Source organism: Chlamydotis macqueenii, chromosome Z, assembly GCF_036417535.1.
Source record: "Chlamydotis macqueenii isolate bChlMac1 chromosome Z, bChlMac1.mat, whole genome shotgun sequence".
In the NCBI taxonomy this organism is placed as follows: domain Eukaryota; kingdom Metazoa; phylum Chordata; class Aves; order Otidiformes; family Otididae; genus Chlamydotis; species Chlamydotis macqueenii.
Window position 1 is genome coordinate 3,261,535 of NC_141593.1, and position 16,125 is coordinate 3,277,659.

The window sequence follows — 16,125 nt, forward strand, 5'->3', positions numbered from 1 at the left end:
GCCAAAATAGATATAAAAAGTGAGAAGCCCACGACATTGCTAAAGAGGAAAAGGAAACTAAAGTGGTAAGAACAAGAAATTGAATGGGAAACAGAAACATCAAAATGTTTCCAAGTCACTAAAATTAAGTCTAAGCTACGTTATTTTAGGATTTTAGATGATCCTCAGAGAGAAGCAGACATCTCCAGAGGTCAACTCACTCCACCTGAGCTAGATGCCTATGTTTGGGTACGATTGACTGCTCCAAGAGTTACCCACATTGGCTAGCTCAGATCCAGACACCAAACTTTCAGAAATCAAAGTATGACCCAATGAATCGCAGGCAAATCATCTCACAGCAAGTCAGCATGGGTCTCCTGGGCCCCAATCCAATTCCCTATCACAGCTGCCCTCTTGGCGTTATTGCTAGGATGGGTGTAAGCAGTCCATCTCTGGAGCACAGAGGCTGGAGACACAGGTGGTTGAGCTCCCCAGATGACACCACATATCCTGGCCTTTTATTGCCAGGAAAAACTGGACAAGAGGCCCTCAGCCGATGAAGGTGTCAGTAGGTGGTGCTGATGACCAAGGGGTGCAGGCCCTGGTTTCACTGCATCGGTGCACCTTGACCATGTGCAGTACATGTTCCCTCCTGCAGCTCATATTTCCCCTGGAGATACATCACATCATCTGCACAGACTGGCAATGCCTAGGGAAAATTTTGCCTGTTATGTTTCTCCGTTGCTGTCTTTACCTTAACTTGCAGGTTTTTTCACCTTATTTTCTCCTCTGGGAGTGAGAGAGCAGCTGGGTGGGTGGGTGTCTGGCAGCTGGCCAAGGTCAACCCACCACAACAGGGGACAGGGAGAGGGTAGCCTTAGGAGGTCTTGTCACGGATGCCAAGGTCTTACAAAGGAGAAGTCGTCACAAGAAGCTGGGAGTGCCGTGGGACAGCAAGGAGGGGCACTTGCTCCTGGGCACAGTCCCTGCTTTGTGGCTTGGGAAAGCTTGCTAGATCTGATTCTAAACCAAACACTTTACTTTTTGGAAATTTTGGAAACTTTTGAGCAAAAAGATGAAGGGAGCAGATGCAACGCCTTTCCTGAAAGAAAAGAAAAAGGAAAAACAAAAAAAATGACCCTGGAAAGCAATAACAGTTCCCCCGTTCCAATCTGCTCTGCCATGAAACCAGAACAAATAGGCTGCGGCACAGTTTTAAGAGTCGATTATAAAACACCCCATCAGAACATAAACATCCCGCATCGACAAAGTAATCTCAGTGGATCTCAGTGGGCCTGACCTGCTGCTACCCTTTTCCTTGTGTAGTCATGAATACAAATGCAAGGTGAATGCTGGCTGCCTTCTGATCTGGTGACATTTTACACCCGTGCTACTGATGTCAACAACTGCATGAGGGAGCAGAGAAGCAAACTCAGGATAACCACTTGCAAAAAATAGAAGAGTAAGCTGAAGGCATGTTTCCAAGGAGTTTAGGTATTTCAGAGCTGAAGCGTGCACGGCCAAGTCAATCCTTTCTGCACTCCCACATTTACTTAGGGAAAAGCCTTGTACCTTATGTTGTGCTATCATTCATTGTTTGAGCAGACGCTGCCCTATCTCAACAGGAGAGCTGGTCTCCATTCCTGCTGTCTCACTTTGTGAGTACTAAATCAGAGGGAAGAAATACCTCCCCAGCAAAACTCCTCTGAAATCTTTGAGATCAAAGCCCGCAACTTCTGTCTCTGGTATGCAATGGGAGAAAAATTACAACTTCTGCCTCATTCTGTTCAAATGGTCCTTTCTCCTCTTAAGCAAACAAACAAACAAACAGTGAACACCCTATTCCCACCTGCCATTAGTGCAATGTTATGTTTGAGGCTTTAAAAGCGTCAAAGTCAAACCATTCAAAATGATGGGTCCCATAGCAAATGTAACGTGGTCCCAAGGGTACCTACATAGTGTATGGTATTGCTGCACATGGTATTAACTTTTATGCCTTCATCTATGTATGCAATGTGGCTCATTTATAGTTGCTCTGGGAACCACTATGTTTACATAAATTTTAATTTCCTGTCTTTTGTTTGTTCTCTTTATCATCTTTCTAAAACAAAATTTTCCTTGTGAATTTTAGTGCTCAACCAATTATCTGCAGATGGAGGCACAGGAGAATAGACATCCTCTGGATTTTCCATGTGGCCCTGGCAATACGCCTCCACTTCGGTTTGCACCTATTAGAAACTGTGGAATTCCAGCAGTGGCACTGCATTTCTACCAGAGCAAGCTTGTTCCAAAAGGTCATAGTGATTTTAGTCTGCTGTCCCCTGGGACCTGGCCAAAACCTTCTTACTGTGTTAACATGGGATGTATTTACTATATTGTAACTAACTTTCCTGGTTTTGCTTTCCTTTTAAACACACGCAGCTTGTGAATTGAATTAATCTGGTGGTTGACTTCATATAACCACACTTGAGTTATATGCCTCCAGATTTTGGTGTAAAAGCCCCTTCCCACCTGCTCTGATAACTAAACCAAGGTGTTTACAGCTGCTGCAAATACATCTTTTGTTCAAGCTTGCAAAACTAGCACCTCGCTCAGCAGAGATCCGACAGCACCTTGTTACAAACCATTACTACAAAAGATTGAAACCTTAAGGATGCCAGTTGCACAGGAAAAAAAAAAACAACAAAAAAAAATCCATGATGGTCCAGCTACAGATTAATGCAGTCATCTTCATGAACTGTTAATTAAAATTCAGAGGTGACAGGACCAAGCCTTGCTACTATTTTTTAGGGAAGAAACGAATAACAGATAAAGCCAAATTATAATAGGTCGGTGCAGCAAATCCAAGAAAAATATGGCAGTTCTCGGCAGCTGTGATAGGAATCCTTCCTCTTCTTGAATAATAAAGGCTTTTGCTAATTTTAACCAGAGCTGAATCTGAAAAACCTGCAGTCGCGTGTGACTGAGCCCCAAGGGAATGGGAGGTGGGGGGAGATACGTGTGTGTGTGTGTAGGTCTGTGTGTATAATCTAACAGTGCCCAGAGCTTTTGAGATCCTGGACCACTTCAATCGCACAGGCCAGATTCATTAAAAACCCTGGCTACATTCCAGCAGTTAAAATTGAAGCAGCATATTTATTGCATTTTGCTCAAATAAATCTGGAAACGTGTGAATCATATCCCTCGGAGAGATGGGGAGATGAAGTAAACAGTCTCGCGCTTGCATTAAGAAGCTGGATATGGCAAAGGAGAAAGGATGCAGGAGGGTCATCTTTGCAGGGTCCTGCAGGATGCTTATCGAGTCGGAGGGTTTGTGAGGCGGAGGGCTCAGCCGCCATTTTCTCCACCACTGCTATTCTGGCCTCAGATCGTCTGTTTAGCTTTCCCTATTTTATTTATACCCGTGCGCACACACACACAGGCGCGCGGATATTTTAAAGAGCCTCTTCGCTTATGAAACTCCGCTCTGCGGCTCTCTGTGGTTTTCCAGATGCTGTTCATGACGCTGGCACCTCACCCCAACTGCAGCTGCATTCAGCTGGGATTCAATTATAGCCTGTCTTGCAAAGGCAGATTGGTTTTTCAAAGATGACATATTTTGGGGAGGGATTTTTCTTTTTTTTTTCCTCCCCCAAAGCAATTTTTATTAAGAAAGGAGAGGCATGACTTGCAGCTTGATCTTGCCAGGTGCTGAATGCCTCCAGACAGGTCCTTAGCACCCTCGGTATTGTTTTACTTCAGCACATTTTAGAGAACACACAGCACCCCACAGGGTTCAATTCTGCAAGATTAAAGTGCTGGCAGAGCAGGCCAGCTGCTGCTCCCACGGGGAAACTATCAGAAACGTTATGTTGATAACCAATTTTCTCACGACTCATTTTGCAAACAGTAATCAGCTTAAAATTAGCAAACCTAATCACTGATTTTTTGAGGGCAGATTTTTTTTTGCGGGGAAAGGAGGGTAGATAGGTTTGCAAAACTAGGAGGTGATTGAATAGTCCTTCATGACTTTTTCTGCATCCTGGACCACCTTCTCCCTCAGGTAACGTGTAACTCTTCCTGAGGTGATGCTGTGCAGAAAGAAGTCCCACAGCTTGGCTGGGGGGATGCAGGCAGCCTGGGAGGTGAAAGCGGGGATCATGGTCAGTCCCCAGCAGCTCGATGTGGCTGCACTGAGGGCAGGGTGGGAGAGAAAGTGCAGGTTTGCAGGGCTACAATGGACTCTGAGAGCCTGTTGCTGGGACTAAGAGCAGGTTCTGTGAGCACGAAGGCTGAAGGGGTGGAAGGGATAACAGGTTTTAAGCTTCCAGTCCTTGTTTTCACTTAACCACATTTTCCTATTCAATTATCGGTTGCACTAATGAACGCAAATTAACGATGTTATTGCTTCCTTCCAGCTTTGGATCATGCTCAGAGAGGCTGAACACAGTGCTAGGACCCAGGACACAGAGACACTGCTGCTGCTAAAACATCTTGAGAAATCAAACAGAGTGAAATCATACGTCACCTATTCCTGATATTAGGCAGCAAAATAAGGAGCCTTGACTTTTGGAGAGGCCAGTTGCCCATGGGGTCTGGTGAAATCCTTGGGAGCAGCTGATAGCAGGGACCTTGGCAACCCAGTAGACAAAACGTGGGGTTTTGATGACTAATATTATAAAGGCAAGTCCTAGTCTACACTCTCCTGCCTCAGTTTCCCCTATCTGTAATCAGAGCAGAACACTTCTTACCTCAGCTATGGCAAAAATAGTAAGTAACAAGAACATGAAAAGAAAATTACCTTTCGTAAACTAGAAACAATGCTTATTACATGGAAACATGCTGAGGCTGTTTGCTCTTTTTTGGATCGGACAGGGAGACAATAATAGCCTTATTTATTACTCTTGTACAGCTCTAGCTTTCCTCAGTCCTTCTATATATGATTTATTTGCATGCCATTAAATCCAACTGCCCTTTTCAGAGACTTGCTGAAGTCTGTTAGTTGCAGGGGAAGCAGCTTTAGCACAAAGGAAGGGAATAGTCCAAGGAAATGAAACTGTATGGCTTTGACAGAGGAATTAATACAAATTAATATAGACTAAATAGGTAGGGGAGGCCGAGCAGCAAGTAGAGCAATGCAGGCATGGTGCAGCAGCAGAGTCTCAGTATGTGTCCTTCTCATGACACTTGAGGGCTGACGGAGCTTTTACAGGTCTCTCATTGCCTGTTTGACGTATGATAGCTGTGGTGGGAAAGCTTGCAGGGACCATGAAGAAACCACATTGCACTAAAGAGATGCAAGAGCGGCTCGCAGCTGAGAGCAGCTCAGCACAGTTTCTCTAAGCCCACCTGGGTGGTTTCTTCTGCTGATGGGTCCCATGGCCCCGGGCACAGGTAGCGACATATTTAAAGGCAGACGTTCTCTACTATAGCGGTAGTAGCTGTATGAGCATTTAAGAAAAAAAGTGTTTAATTCCCCACATTAGCTTTCCTTTTCTAATTAGTGAACCTGAAGACACAAAGAGTAATTGAAGGTCCATTAAATTGGTCCTAGGGGAGCATCCCCATCATAGCAGGGGGATGTGGACATGAGATGGTAGCACAGGGACCAGGAAATAAATGAGGAATTTGATCTGCAGAGGAGGATAACACTGCAGACCTTCAGCATCCCTGACGCTCATTCTACCTAGTGCAAGGAGCAGCCATTAATAATTATTTTAATGATCTGATCCTCAAGTACACTGAATAATATATAGTGTAAAGGAGGAAAAGGGAAGATATTTACCCTTCCTGTACTGAGTACCTAGAGCTTGTCCCTTTTAATTGCCTGTATATGTATATCTCTACCTGCATGTTGCTGATTACCTAGCAGACTGCTAAAAGTGTCCTGGTTGTTGCATGGTTTTCAACATCAGAACATCTACCTCATCAGTTTTGCTTTGTAAAAATAATATTAACAAAAAAATCCCAACCCAAAACACAGGGCATAAGTCCTTGCTTGTGTTGACAGGGAGGAATTCAGGGTAGGTAAGGAAACGTTGTCTAAATATCGGCCCATCTGACTTCCAGAATGTGATGGCATGGTCCAGCATCCACTAAAGGCTTGACTGAATTTCTATGGACTGCAGTGTGCTTTGGATTGGGCCTTAAATGAATAAAATAAAATAAACATCTACTTTGTCAGCTTGGTGCCTGTATATTTAGTTGAAAAGTTTCTACTAAATGGAGGGAGAGCTGTGAAACTAAATCTCCAGGCATGACATCAAAGATTTGGCTAGAGAAACATATTTATTAAGGTTAAGCAGGACTTTAGTGAACACAGTTTAAAAATAAAAGCACGGGTCTCAAAAAGCAGTGCCAGCTCTCTGCTAATTCCCTCCTCTCTCATCACATATATTTTCCTTTAAGAAAAAACAAAAGCTCGCAGACCACTTGTGTGGCACGTTGTTTGCTGCCTGCAAATAGAAACTGGCATGTTACAGGCCTCTGAAAAATGCAGTTGGTAACTGTAAGACCAACTGACCCTCAACTGCGTTGGCACTTTGTGGCCCCCACATGCAAACAATCATCTATTGATTCCCAAGGCCTCCAGCTTCAAACACACTCTTGTTTTCAAGAGGCTTCAGGTTGCAGGCGAGTCACTGTCCTTGCTAATTCTATCTGCCTGGAGGCTGCTCGGTGTTTCTGCTTGAAGTGTTATCAAAATAACGACGTCTTGCAAAGTAGAATTATTGAATGTTAGTTTTGCGCTGTTTCGGAGTACAGGCAATGAACTCATAGCTGTACAAATGAGCTTTCATTACCGCCCTCTTCGCACGTCTGCCAGAAAGAATAATGAGGAATATGATATGGGGAATATACAGCACCAGGAGGAGCGATGAAGTAGATCAGCCACCACTGCAGTGTTTTCCAGGGCAAATTTCAGTGAATCAAAGGCCATCGAGGAATCTATAACAATTCAAGTCACAACCCTCACTCCCTTTTGGTGTTTTTTACAGGTAATTATGGGGCTTCGCTTTACTAAGCATGTGATAAATTAAACACATGAAAAAAAAACCAAACCTTGGTTTGAGTAGAAGAGTTAATAGGTGAGCACTGAAGGAGAGCACATAATGGGCTAGGAAATATTAATTACTGCTTAGGGACCGGAACTTCCTAACTGTTAAATATCTCCCAATAGATACAATGAAGGTTTTTGTTAGAAAATGGCAGCCTTTACTTTCGCGTGGAAGAGGCACTCAACAAACTCACAAGAATGACAAATAACAGAGTCTAAAGCAGAGGAGTTGTGGGTACATAGAAAGAGCCACAAAAGAATTTTCTTGTTTGTCTGAGTAAATGTTATTGTACTAACATCAGCAGGACAAAGATTACAAGGGAAGTCTGGGTGGCAAGCTGAGCATCCTATTCTGACCACACAAAAAAACAGCTTATGAAGCTCAAAAGGCTGGAAAAACTGTCAACATGAGGGACCTTAGGTAGATAAAATGGAGGGTGGGCTGTTTAAGCTATGTAGGCTTACAGAAAAGGTACATATGGACTCATTTTTTGAGCTCAGCAGCTCCAAAAATAGGCTTTCACAGATTTGGGTGATACACAGGATAGTCCTCTCCAATGTGACAGACACCAAGTCCTCGAACTAAAACATAGTTAAAAAACTCCCAGGTGAACACCTTATTACTTTCCCCCCAGAGACTTTCCAATGGGTATCCCTACCCTCCAGCATGGATTTTGTTACTTATAGTAAAAAATCACACTCCAGGACTGACCTGGTCTGTCTTCATCTCCAAGGGGAGCAATTACTGAGGCTTTCAGTTCATTTCCCATCCCCTTGCTCTTTTGCCCTGAGGTAGAGAAGGGAGGCTGTGACTGGAGTTACACATTGCTAAGGATGAAACAGCTTCCAGTCTACAGAAAAGTTGCTTTCCCCTAAGAGCAGCTTTCTTACTCCATATCACTCCCGCAATCGTTAACTGACTTGTGTTGAAGGGATGTTGTGCCAAATCTCTGACACTGGATCTCTGCTTAAGGTGCAGTTTTTGATGGGGGATATCAGTGTAATTGGTTGCTGTAGTAACCCTACAGCTTTTTTTTTTTTTTTTTTTCTGGAAGGATCCCATCTCATTCCTGAAGTTAACCTGACACAATTTGTATAGTTTGTTTATTCTCAAAGCCCAGCTTTCAGAGGGGAAGAATGATGAAACTATTGCAACAGAGATTCCCCAAAGAATTTGGGTTACAGAAATTAAAATGCAAAAGAAAACAAATATATATATGTACACACACTTAGGCTTAGAATCGTTTGTTTTATCAACAATCACCACAAAAACTGAGTAATACTTTATTTACTTAGACTCTACAAACCATGGGAAGAAGGAGGAAAAAACAAGCTATGTCTGAACATTAATATCCATGTTTCCAACTCAAAGTTTGTTTTTCCTGTGTGGAGTGACATTTGTCATTTACTTAAAACCTGCACCATAACAAGGCATACATTGATCTTCCAGCACTTTTTTTTCTTCAGTGTTCCTTCCATAGTCTCTTCTTTTCATTCTTTAACTGTTTCCCAAGTTCCCAAACAAGATGACATCAGTTCAGAAATAGGAGGCCTGAGCCCTCGCTACTTTTGGAGAGCAAAGTGTCTTAGCACAGAAGTTGGAGAGGGAGGAAGACAAAAAGCCACAACTGAATGTCCAGGGATCCTGTGGTTATGACTTGTCTGCCTACTAAAAATGCTGTTCCTCATTTTCTGGTGTGTTCCTTGAAAGCGTATCTGCCTGCGTTGGTGGGTCTCGACAGTCCAAGTTTAGGTCAGATATATTAGAAATGGAAAAGCCATATTGGCTCAGCTAGTCCATCCTTCCAGCTGTCCCAGAATAGGTCAATCCATTCAGCCTGAAATGACTGGGCTTCCCCAGCTTCCCTGGGGGACACTATTTCAAAGTCTGATAGGTTTTCCTTGTACAAGCCTCTCCTGATGTTAGATTAATTTAGTTTTGGTGACTGAAGGGGAGGGCCTAAAAACTGTCTTCTGATGTGGGAAGGACAGTGCTGCGGGTGCTTAATTTGAAAGAAGATATTTTCTTAAGCTGCCGAGCATCTGCAGAAAAAGGCTTTTAAATGACCCTCAACTGGGCGAGTAAGGCACTAGGAACTTTTGAAAGGTTGTTTTTGGATATATAAAAATGGACATGCACGTGTATATATACACACATGTGTATGTATATAAAAATCAAGGGTTATTAAAAGCTGGTGTCAGGGTAGAACTTAACGCTGAAAGGCTTGTCTGAAATGTTTCTGAGGGGTTGTCTCCCCAGTTCTTCTGCCACAGGCTTGTTACTGCTTACAGATGGAGACAAACAAGTCCCCTAGGTAAGACTGAATATGACACTTGTCTATAAATAAACATGTTACATAGCCTCTTTCATGCTTTTTAACATCATACAGTAAGACTTAGCTGCGGAAAGAGCTCGCCACATCTATGATGAGCACCCTTCCAGGTTGTACATATGTGATGACCTAGGTTACCTAATTATTGGCTGTGTATGAGAATAATGGCTTTAATTATATTGGCACAAAAATCTCTCCTTAAGCTGTGCAGATCCCACTGTCACTACAGCAGATGTGCTTCTGCGACTGGGAAGATGCTGGAGGAAATGGGAGGAATGAGCTGGTGCTGGCATTACCCTGTTCAAAGCAACCATCTTTTAGGAAGGTTTGTGCTGAAAACAGTTAAGCAATATTGCCGCGTAGCCCACATTACCACTGCTGTTTGTCTTCCTCTGCAGGCACTCGGTGGTGTTATTCCCTTGTCCTGGCTCCAACACGCATTACTCACTGACCTCTTTTCAGTCTCCATGGCTCTCTTTGTCAACGCAAACTCCGCTGGCTTTAAGAAAACTGGCCCCAATTCCCCTTTCTGGCCTCGACAAAGGAACTGGCAGTAGCTTAGCTGTGTTTTTTATCTGACCTTGATCTGATGTGCAACCCTCTCTCCAGAAATTTACCTCTTGATACTTGCCTACGAAGTGGCTAATTTATGCTTGGCATGTAGTAATAATTAAAAATTAAAAAAAGCTACTGCCCCCAAACAAATGTCATCTTCCACCGATAGAGACAGGAATAGATGAAAGGGTTCGAATACAAATAATATGCCACTAGGGTTTTAAATAAAGACATCAGGGCTACATGTAGGCTGAGAGGGAAGGGGGATTAGAGAGACAACACATGCACAGCATCCTGACATATTTCATGGGACTGAGGGCCAGAGCCCATCATTTATCCAGCGCAGCGTGGCAAATGGATCTGCCAGCTGACCTGGTCAAGAAACACTTGCCAAAGGAGATGCATGCACATTGGAGGTGGCCTCACTGGCACCGTGCTGATGGCACCTGTTCAATAGAAGCCCTAAGTCGTGTGGGTAAGGATGGCTGCTGCTCCTTCTCTTTGACAAAGTGAGGGGCTCTTCTCTGGGAAATTCATTGGTGAAAAAATAAAAGCACAAAGACATCCCTGAACACATTGGTGAAGTTTTCTTGTCAGTTTTTTTTTTTCCTCCTTTTGTCTTCAAAAGTTTGATGGCTTTGAGAAATGTCACATAAATCTGTGTGTACTACATGGGACAGGCAGGAGGGAAACATTGTCCTTGGCCCTTGTGCCACAGGGAAAAAAAATAGGTTTTAAGGAACAAATTTGGTGCTTTTGTATCCTCTTTTTATCCATTAGAGATTCACTGAAGGTGGAGTGAGAAAAAACATTCACCTCCCTCCAAAGGGACGCCAAAGAGAGAGGGCAAATGGTGTCTCCCTCCAAACGAGCAGGTTTTGAGCTCCTGGAGTTGCAGAGCACTGCCATTTCCTCCTGTCTTCTAGTAAATGCAGATATAACTCCATCAAGATGACAACAACGTGTGGCTGTGATATTATTGCGATTTATATATGTCCAAAATGGACTGCCACGACCACTGTGAACAGACAATGTGATGGACGTAGATGTGAGAACAGACAGGTGGATCAATGGGCAGGGAGACAGCAGTAAATAATGTCCTCTAATACCAAACTAGAAAGGAAAATCCTCAAGGGTAGCTTTTCCCTTTCTTTGAGCTCTTCTCTCCTCCCAAAGTTCATTCTGAGGAAGTCATCATGTTTCTCATTTCCACCACCAATGCAGGGGAAATCTGCAATGACGAGCATTTAAGCAGTTGGCAATGTTATTCTCTGGAAACTATAAAATGCTGAAACCTTTTTTCTTAGCCATACGATTTTCTGCTGACTGGAGACCTACAAAGAAGCAGGCCAGCAGCAGAAGAAAGCCTGAGGCTGCTGCAGATGGCCAGGTCCCTCAGCATCGCATGTAGACTCAAAACCAGTCCAACAAACAGGCTGCGGCACTCCAAAAAGTTCACAGCATCTCCATATCCCGAACCATGCCAGTCTTAATACCAACCGTGCTCCTCAGAAATGCCCTCAGCACCCCAGGAACAGCTTAAACCCAACCATATGCAGCTCTCTGTGTGATCTCTCCACAAATAAGTGTTAATATTATGCTGAGACCCCATGTGTTCAGCAGACTCCCCATTCCTGTGGATGAACCGAACTTGAAGCTGTTAATTTTACAGATGCTGCTAAACCAGAACCTGAGTTATGAGAAACTCTAAACGTTAGCACAGCTGCATGCTTTTGTCCAGTCTTTGCAAATATCCTTTTTAATGGATTAGTAGGGGGTTCGGAGCCCAAACTCCAGTCAGGGATCTCAGCAGGATTCCAGATTATTTTGTGTATAAAGGACTTAAATGGTACAATATGGACTTTTTTTTTTTTTTTTCCTTCTCCTTCACATAATTTCTTTCTAGCTTACATCCTCTGGTCTGAGTGGCACACAGATTTTCCCAAACACTTTTGCTCTCACTTGAGTATTTACTTACATGTGTTTAGAATATACTAATAGCTTCTGAGACAGAAAATGTAATCAAATTCGACCATAACCCATAGTAGCAAAAATCAAGTGTCTTTAGCTTAAATATTTGCTTCCCCAGAAAATCTGGGCAAAAACAGCTCTTGCACTTTCAAGTCACTGATGGAGAATTGCCACCTACTACAGCACAAGGCAAGAGTCATAACATATCTAATATATTATCCCCAGTCCAGCACGTTATAGCTAATTAGCTGGAACATAAACAGCTGAAGTTAAAATGCCAGAGACAGAATTTGACTGCATAGCTGTGAGTTCAAACCACATTGCCGTGTTTCAGAGAGCTTTGAAGCCGTACAGAGTGAAGCAACACAAACGTTTTGTTGCCCTACAGAGAAGGGGAGGGCGAAGAATATGACCTGAGATTACAGCCTTGCAGTTGACTTGTTGCCAGAATTTTTAACATATCAGGAAACCTCTTCATATCAGTAAAGGTCTGCTGATTAAAGGATCAACAGATACATCAAAAGTACAAGCCACCAGTTCATTAAACAGAAGTTGGGTTCATCCAAACCCTGGTTTCAAAGCTAAGCTGCTCTCTCTCTGCTTAACAGCAAGTGGAGAGTCCTTTTTATTGAGAGACTAACACAACTTTATGATAGCACTAAACAGACACAACTGTCGTCTTATCTTATAGAAAAAAAAAGGGTGCCTGCTGAAATAACCACATTGCTGGGTAGCTACTGTGTTCCCACAGAGTGGTAAACTCAAAGTTCAGATCAGCGCTCTGCTGATAACGAGTCAATAGCAGTCATATACAAGCACAGATAATCAAGAGAGCAGGTAGAGGAATAACGCTAAACTTTTATGGCCCTCTTCATTCACATTTAAGGGAAACTGTAATGATTACAAAGAATCACATTAATGGCTAAAGAAAAGAATGGGAAGTCTCTGGTTGCTCCAGGGGTTTTGCTGCAGCTCTGGAGTTCCCCTGCTCCTTGAGTAAATCGCTCTATCCCCATGCCTCGGTTTCCCTCCTGCAGTGAGGTGCTCCAAGGAAAATGCTCTAGTGATGCTTGGCTCCTTCTGTAAGACCTTCCTCCAGGAGAAACCCTGAGGAAGGGTCAGGAAAGTTGTGTTGATACGGTGATGCTGATCCCGTCAACCAGAGATGCTGTTGGTGCTCCCAGATCGGTTGGTCACTCTATCTGTGTTACCTGGTTGGGTGCAGAGACAAGCATCTCGTAAGTGTGAACCTCCTATCCCAGTCAGTCAGGAGAAAATTAGGAGAAAAAAAAAAGTCCATCTGGACTCCACCTCACCCCCCAGCACCTTCACCCATTTCAAAGCCTCTTTGGCACACCCATGCTAGCAGGATCCATTCCCCCATGAACACAGGGGAAACAGACCAACGGTACTACAGTTTTTACCCAGAAAAATGCAAAATGCAAGTTTCACCCATCCTCAGCCTCAGGGGGACCCACACCTGCCACCTCCCAGGACAGTGCACAGAGCATGCAATGAGTTTTGTTTGTGCTCTGCCAGTACTTGGAGGCAGTCGAAGGGGGACCAGCTCAGCCCTAAAAGCTGTAGCACCGTGGTGAACAGCTCTCAGCACATCCTGACAATACGACTCATTTAGCTTCCAGGTAGAATAAACCTGCCTTGAAATCACTTCCTGTTGCCTCCATCCCAGAAAGCAGGGTGGGGCTCATCACAATGAATGTGGCTGCCTAAGGTCAAAACACAGACCTCTGAGTAAGTCCTTTTTTCATCAGCAGGAACTAGTCAGTATGGAAAATGGAGTTTAAAGGGTAACTCAGCCCAATCTAAAATTTTTGGACAAATGACCAAATCCACTAACTGCATTGACCAAGCTGCACTGACCCCTTCCTCATCCACCTTTTTCACGCCGTGCTGGGCTGGTTGGGTCAGTGGTTCTGGGTTCGAGTCCACTTACAGAGCACAGCATCTACAAGCGCTGGATTTTAGGTGCTGCAACTGTCCATCACTGACTTGTGGCATCAGCAGAAATACCCAATGCAAACGAATTAGCCAGAATCCCACATTCTTCCACCTGCAGCCCTATTAAATGGTGCACACATCACCCTACTTCCTCGCATCTGTGCCAGCTGCAAATTTATGGCACTCAGGGGAGGACAACAGTGTCTCTGTCATCCCCTTTCTTCTTCCCTGCACGTATTGCAATGTGCAGTGTTTGCCTCACGCTCCCTGTATGCAGCAAAAAGGACAGCAGGGCTCAGGTTATGCTGTGGCAGCCTAAAAAAAAATGTCTTTCTGCTTTAAACACACTTGGTGGAGAATGAGGGTCTGATTCTCATCTCCACCGTGGTGACATGAAATGGGAGTAACTTCCTTGCAACCAGGGTGATGAGATGAAAACGAGCCTGGGAGACAGGGGCTGCCCGCTTGATTGATTTATTGCATCAAAATTTAAGCTTTCAAAGCTCTTTTCTTCTCCCTTCATTTTTGGTTTTACCTGCTAAAGGGTAGTCGCTACAGACTAAAATAATCATAATCATCATAAAAGAAGTCAAGCTGCTTCTTCTCTAAATGAGTTCATTTTCTTGGATTCCTCTCTTATGGTAGGAGGATTGAAGCAGGGCAGATAAAAGCTGGAGGCTGTGAACAGAGAGGGTAAAGCCACCCACACATTGTAATAACAACCAGTATTTTAAATCTGGCACTACCTTTGGAAACATTTACGGTCTTAAAACATAATTATAAAGATACGGGAGTGGGGTGGGGGGGTGGTGGGAAGAAAGACACACACACTGAAAAGAAGAAAAATGAGTGAAACAACTGTTTAATTTCTTGTTGTCATTAATACCAGAGTATTAAATAAAATCTCCCAGATGAATAAAATGACTCTGTTGAGACAAAAACAAAATTCCACTGGACTGGTCCTGGTTTTTGCAAATAGCAATATGTGTATGCAAAGGAATTCCTTGTCCCTGAAAATGTTTACAGCTCAGAAATAATTGAAATCAGAAGCCAACACTTTCCATAAAAAAGAGGTTGGCTTTTTTTTTTCTGCATTTGTTTCTTTCCTTCTCTTTCTCATTCTCTCCCTCTCCTTCTCCATCTCTGGAGGTAAGACTCCCTGTAATATTAACCCTTTCCAGCTCAGATCAAGGCAAAAAGCAGAACTGCCTTAAAGATGTGTCAGAATTTCCCCCAACTATTTCAGCAATAACAAACCTCTCTGCCTAGGTCAATTATATAAGAAAGGGGTAGCAATTCACTACATTTTTGTTATTTTATGTTTTTCAGACAAAGATCTCAAAGTATTTTACAGATTTTGGTGAATCAAACCTCAAAGAACCTCTGAAAGAGAGGAAAGTACTGGCAATCCCCATCTGCAGTTGTTATAACTAGTTCTTTACAGATTATAATTAGAAACAATTGAAAGGTGTATGGAAAAAAAATCCCATTAGAAGAAAAAAAACACCCACCCTAGTGATGCCTGTTTTACTTTTTTTTTTCCACGATACAAGGACTGTACAGTTCAAATTCCCCTCATTTTCCCTTCCCCTTCCTTTATGTGCACCATTGGTTAAGTTATCTCCGAGGACTGAATAATACTTTGGTTCTTTGACTCACTGGGTCTTCAAACTCCCATCAAGACATGACTGATGGGAGGCTCTAGGAGGCTTCCTGCAGGACCAGCTGCTCCAGTTATTAAATTGTTTTTACATATTCCTATGAAAAATATTCCCTGTTTTCTTTTTTTTTTTGGAGGCATATCACAGAAAACAGAGTACTATATGTTAATTTTGATGTATACTGAAACTTTCAGTTTGTACAAGGGGGACAGGGGGAGCCTGTTGTAGCCATTTCCTTCTATATAACTTCCCCAGGTGCTTGCAAGTGAAAAGGAAACATGGGCAGTTGAAGATGGTTTATTTTGTTTCTTCCTCAAAAACATCTAATATGACTAAAAGGGTAACATCAACTGTACTCCCTCTTCTTCTTGGAGGGTGGCGTTAGGAGAAAATAGGTTATTGAAGTAGTCCTAGGAGACACCTCCTACCATGTTGTTTCTCCAACATCCAGGAAACCACCAAAGGTTTTTACTAAAGATAGACTTTAACTCCTCAGAAAAGGAAGTCCTTCAGTTCACTGATCCGTTCAGAGAAAAACATCAACATCCACATCCTGGTTGGCTGTCATGCATAACAGGGCAATGGGACATTGACACCACTGGATTCAACTGTACGAAGAAGTACTTGAAAA

General features: G+C 43.2%; 1 protein-coding gene across 3 annotated transcripts in view; it reads right to left on the reverse strand.

Moving 5' to 3' along the window:
* SETBP1 (SET binding protein 1) overlaps positions 1-16,125 on the reverse strand; it is a 261,815-nt gene that overhangs the window by 21,785 nt on the left and 223,905 nt on the right. The window contains exon 6 of one of the 3 annotated variants that reach the window (XM_086769924.1): positions 12,713-13,085. The exons of the other annotated variants lie outside the window; for them this stretch is intronic. Within the exon in view, the coding sequence (XP_086626050.1) occupies positions 13,030-13,085 (56 nt within the window). The 3' untranslated portion in view covers positions 12,713-13,029. Of the gene's footprint in view, positions 1-12,712; positions 13,086-16,125 lie in introns of those variants that run through there. 3 annotated transcript variants of the gene reach the window in all.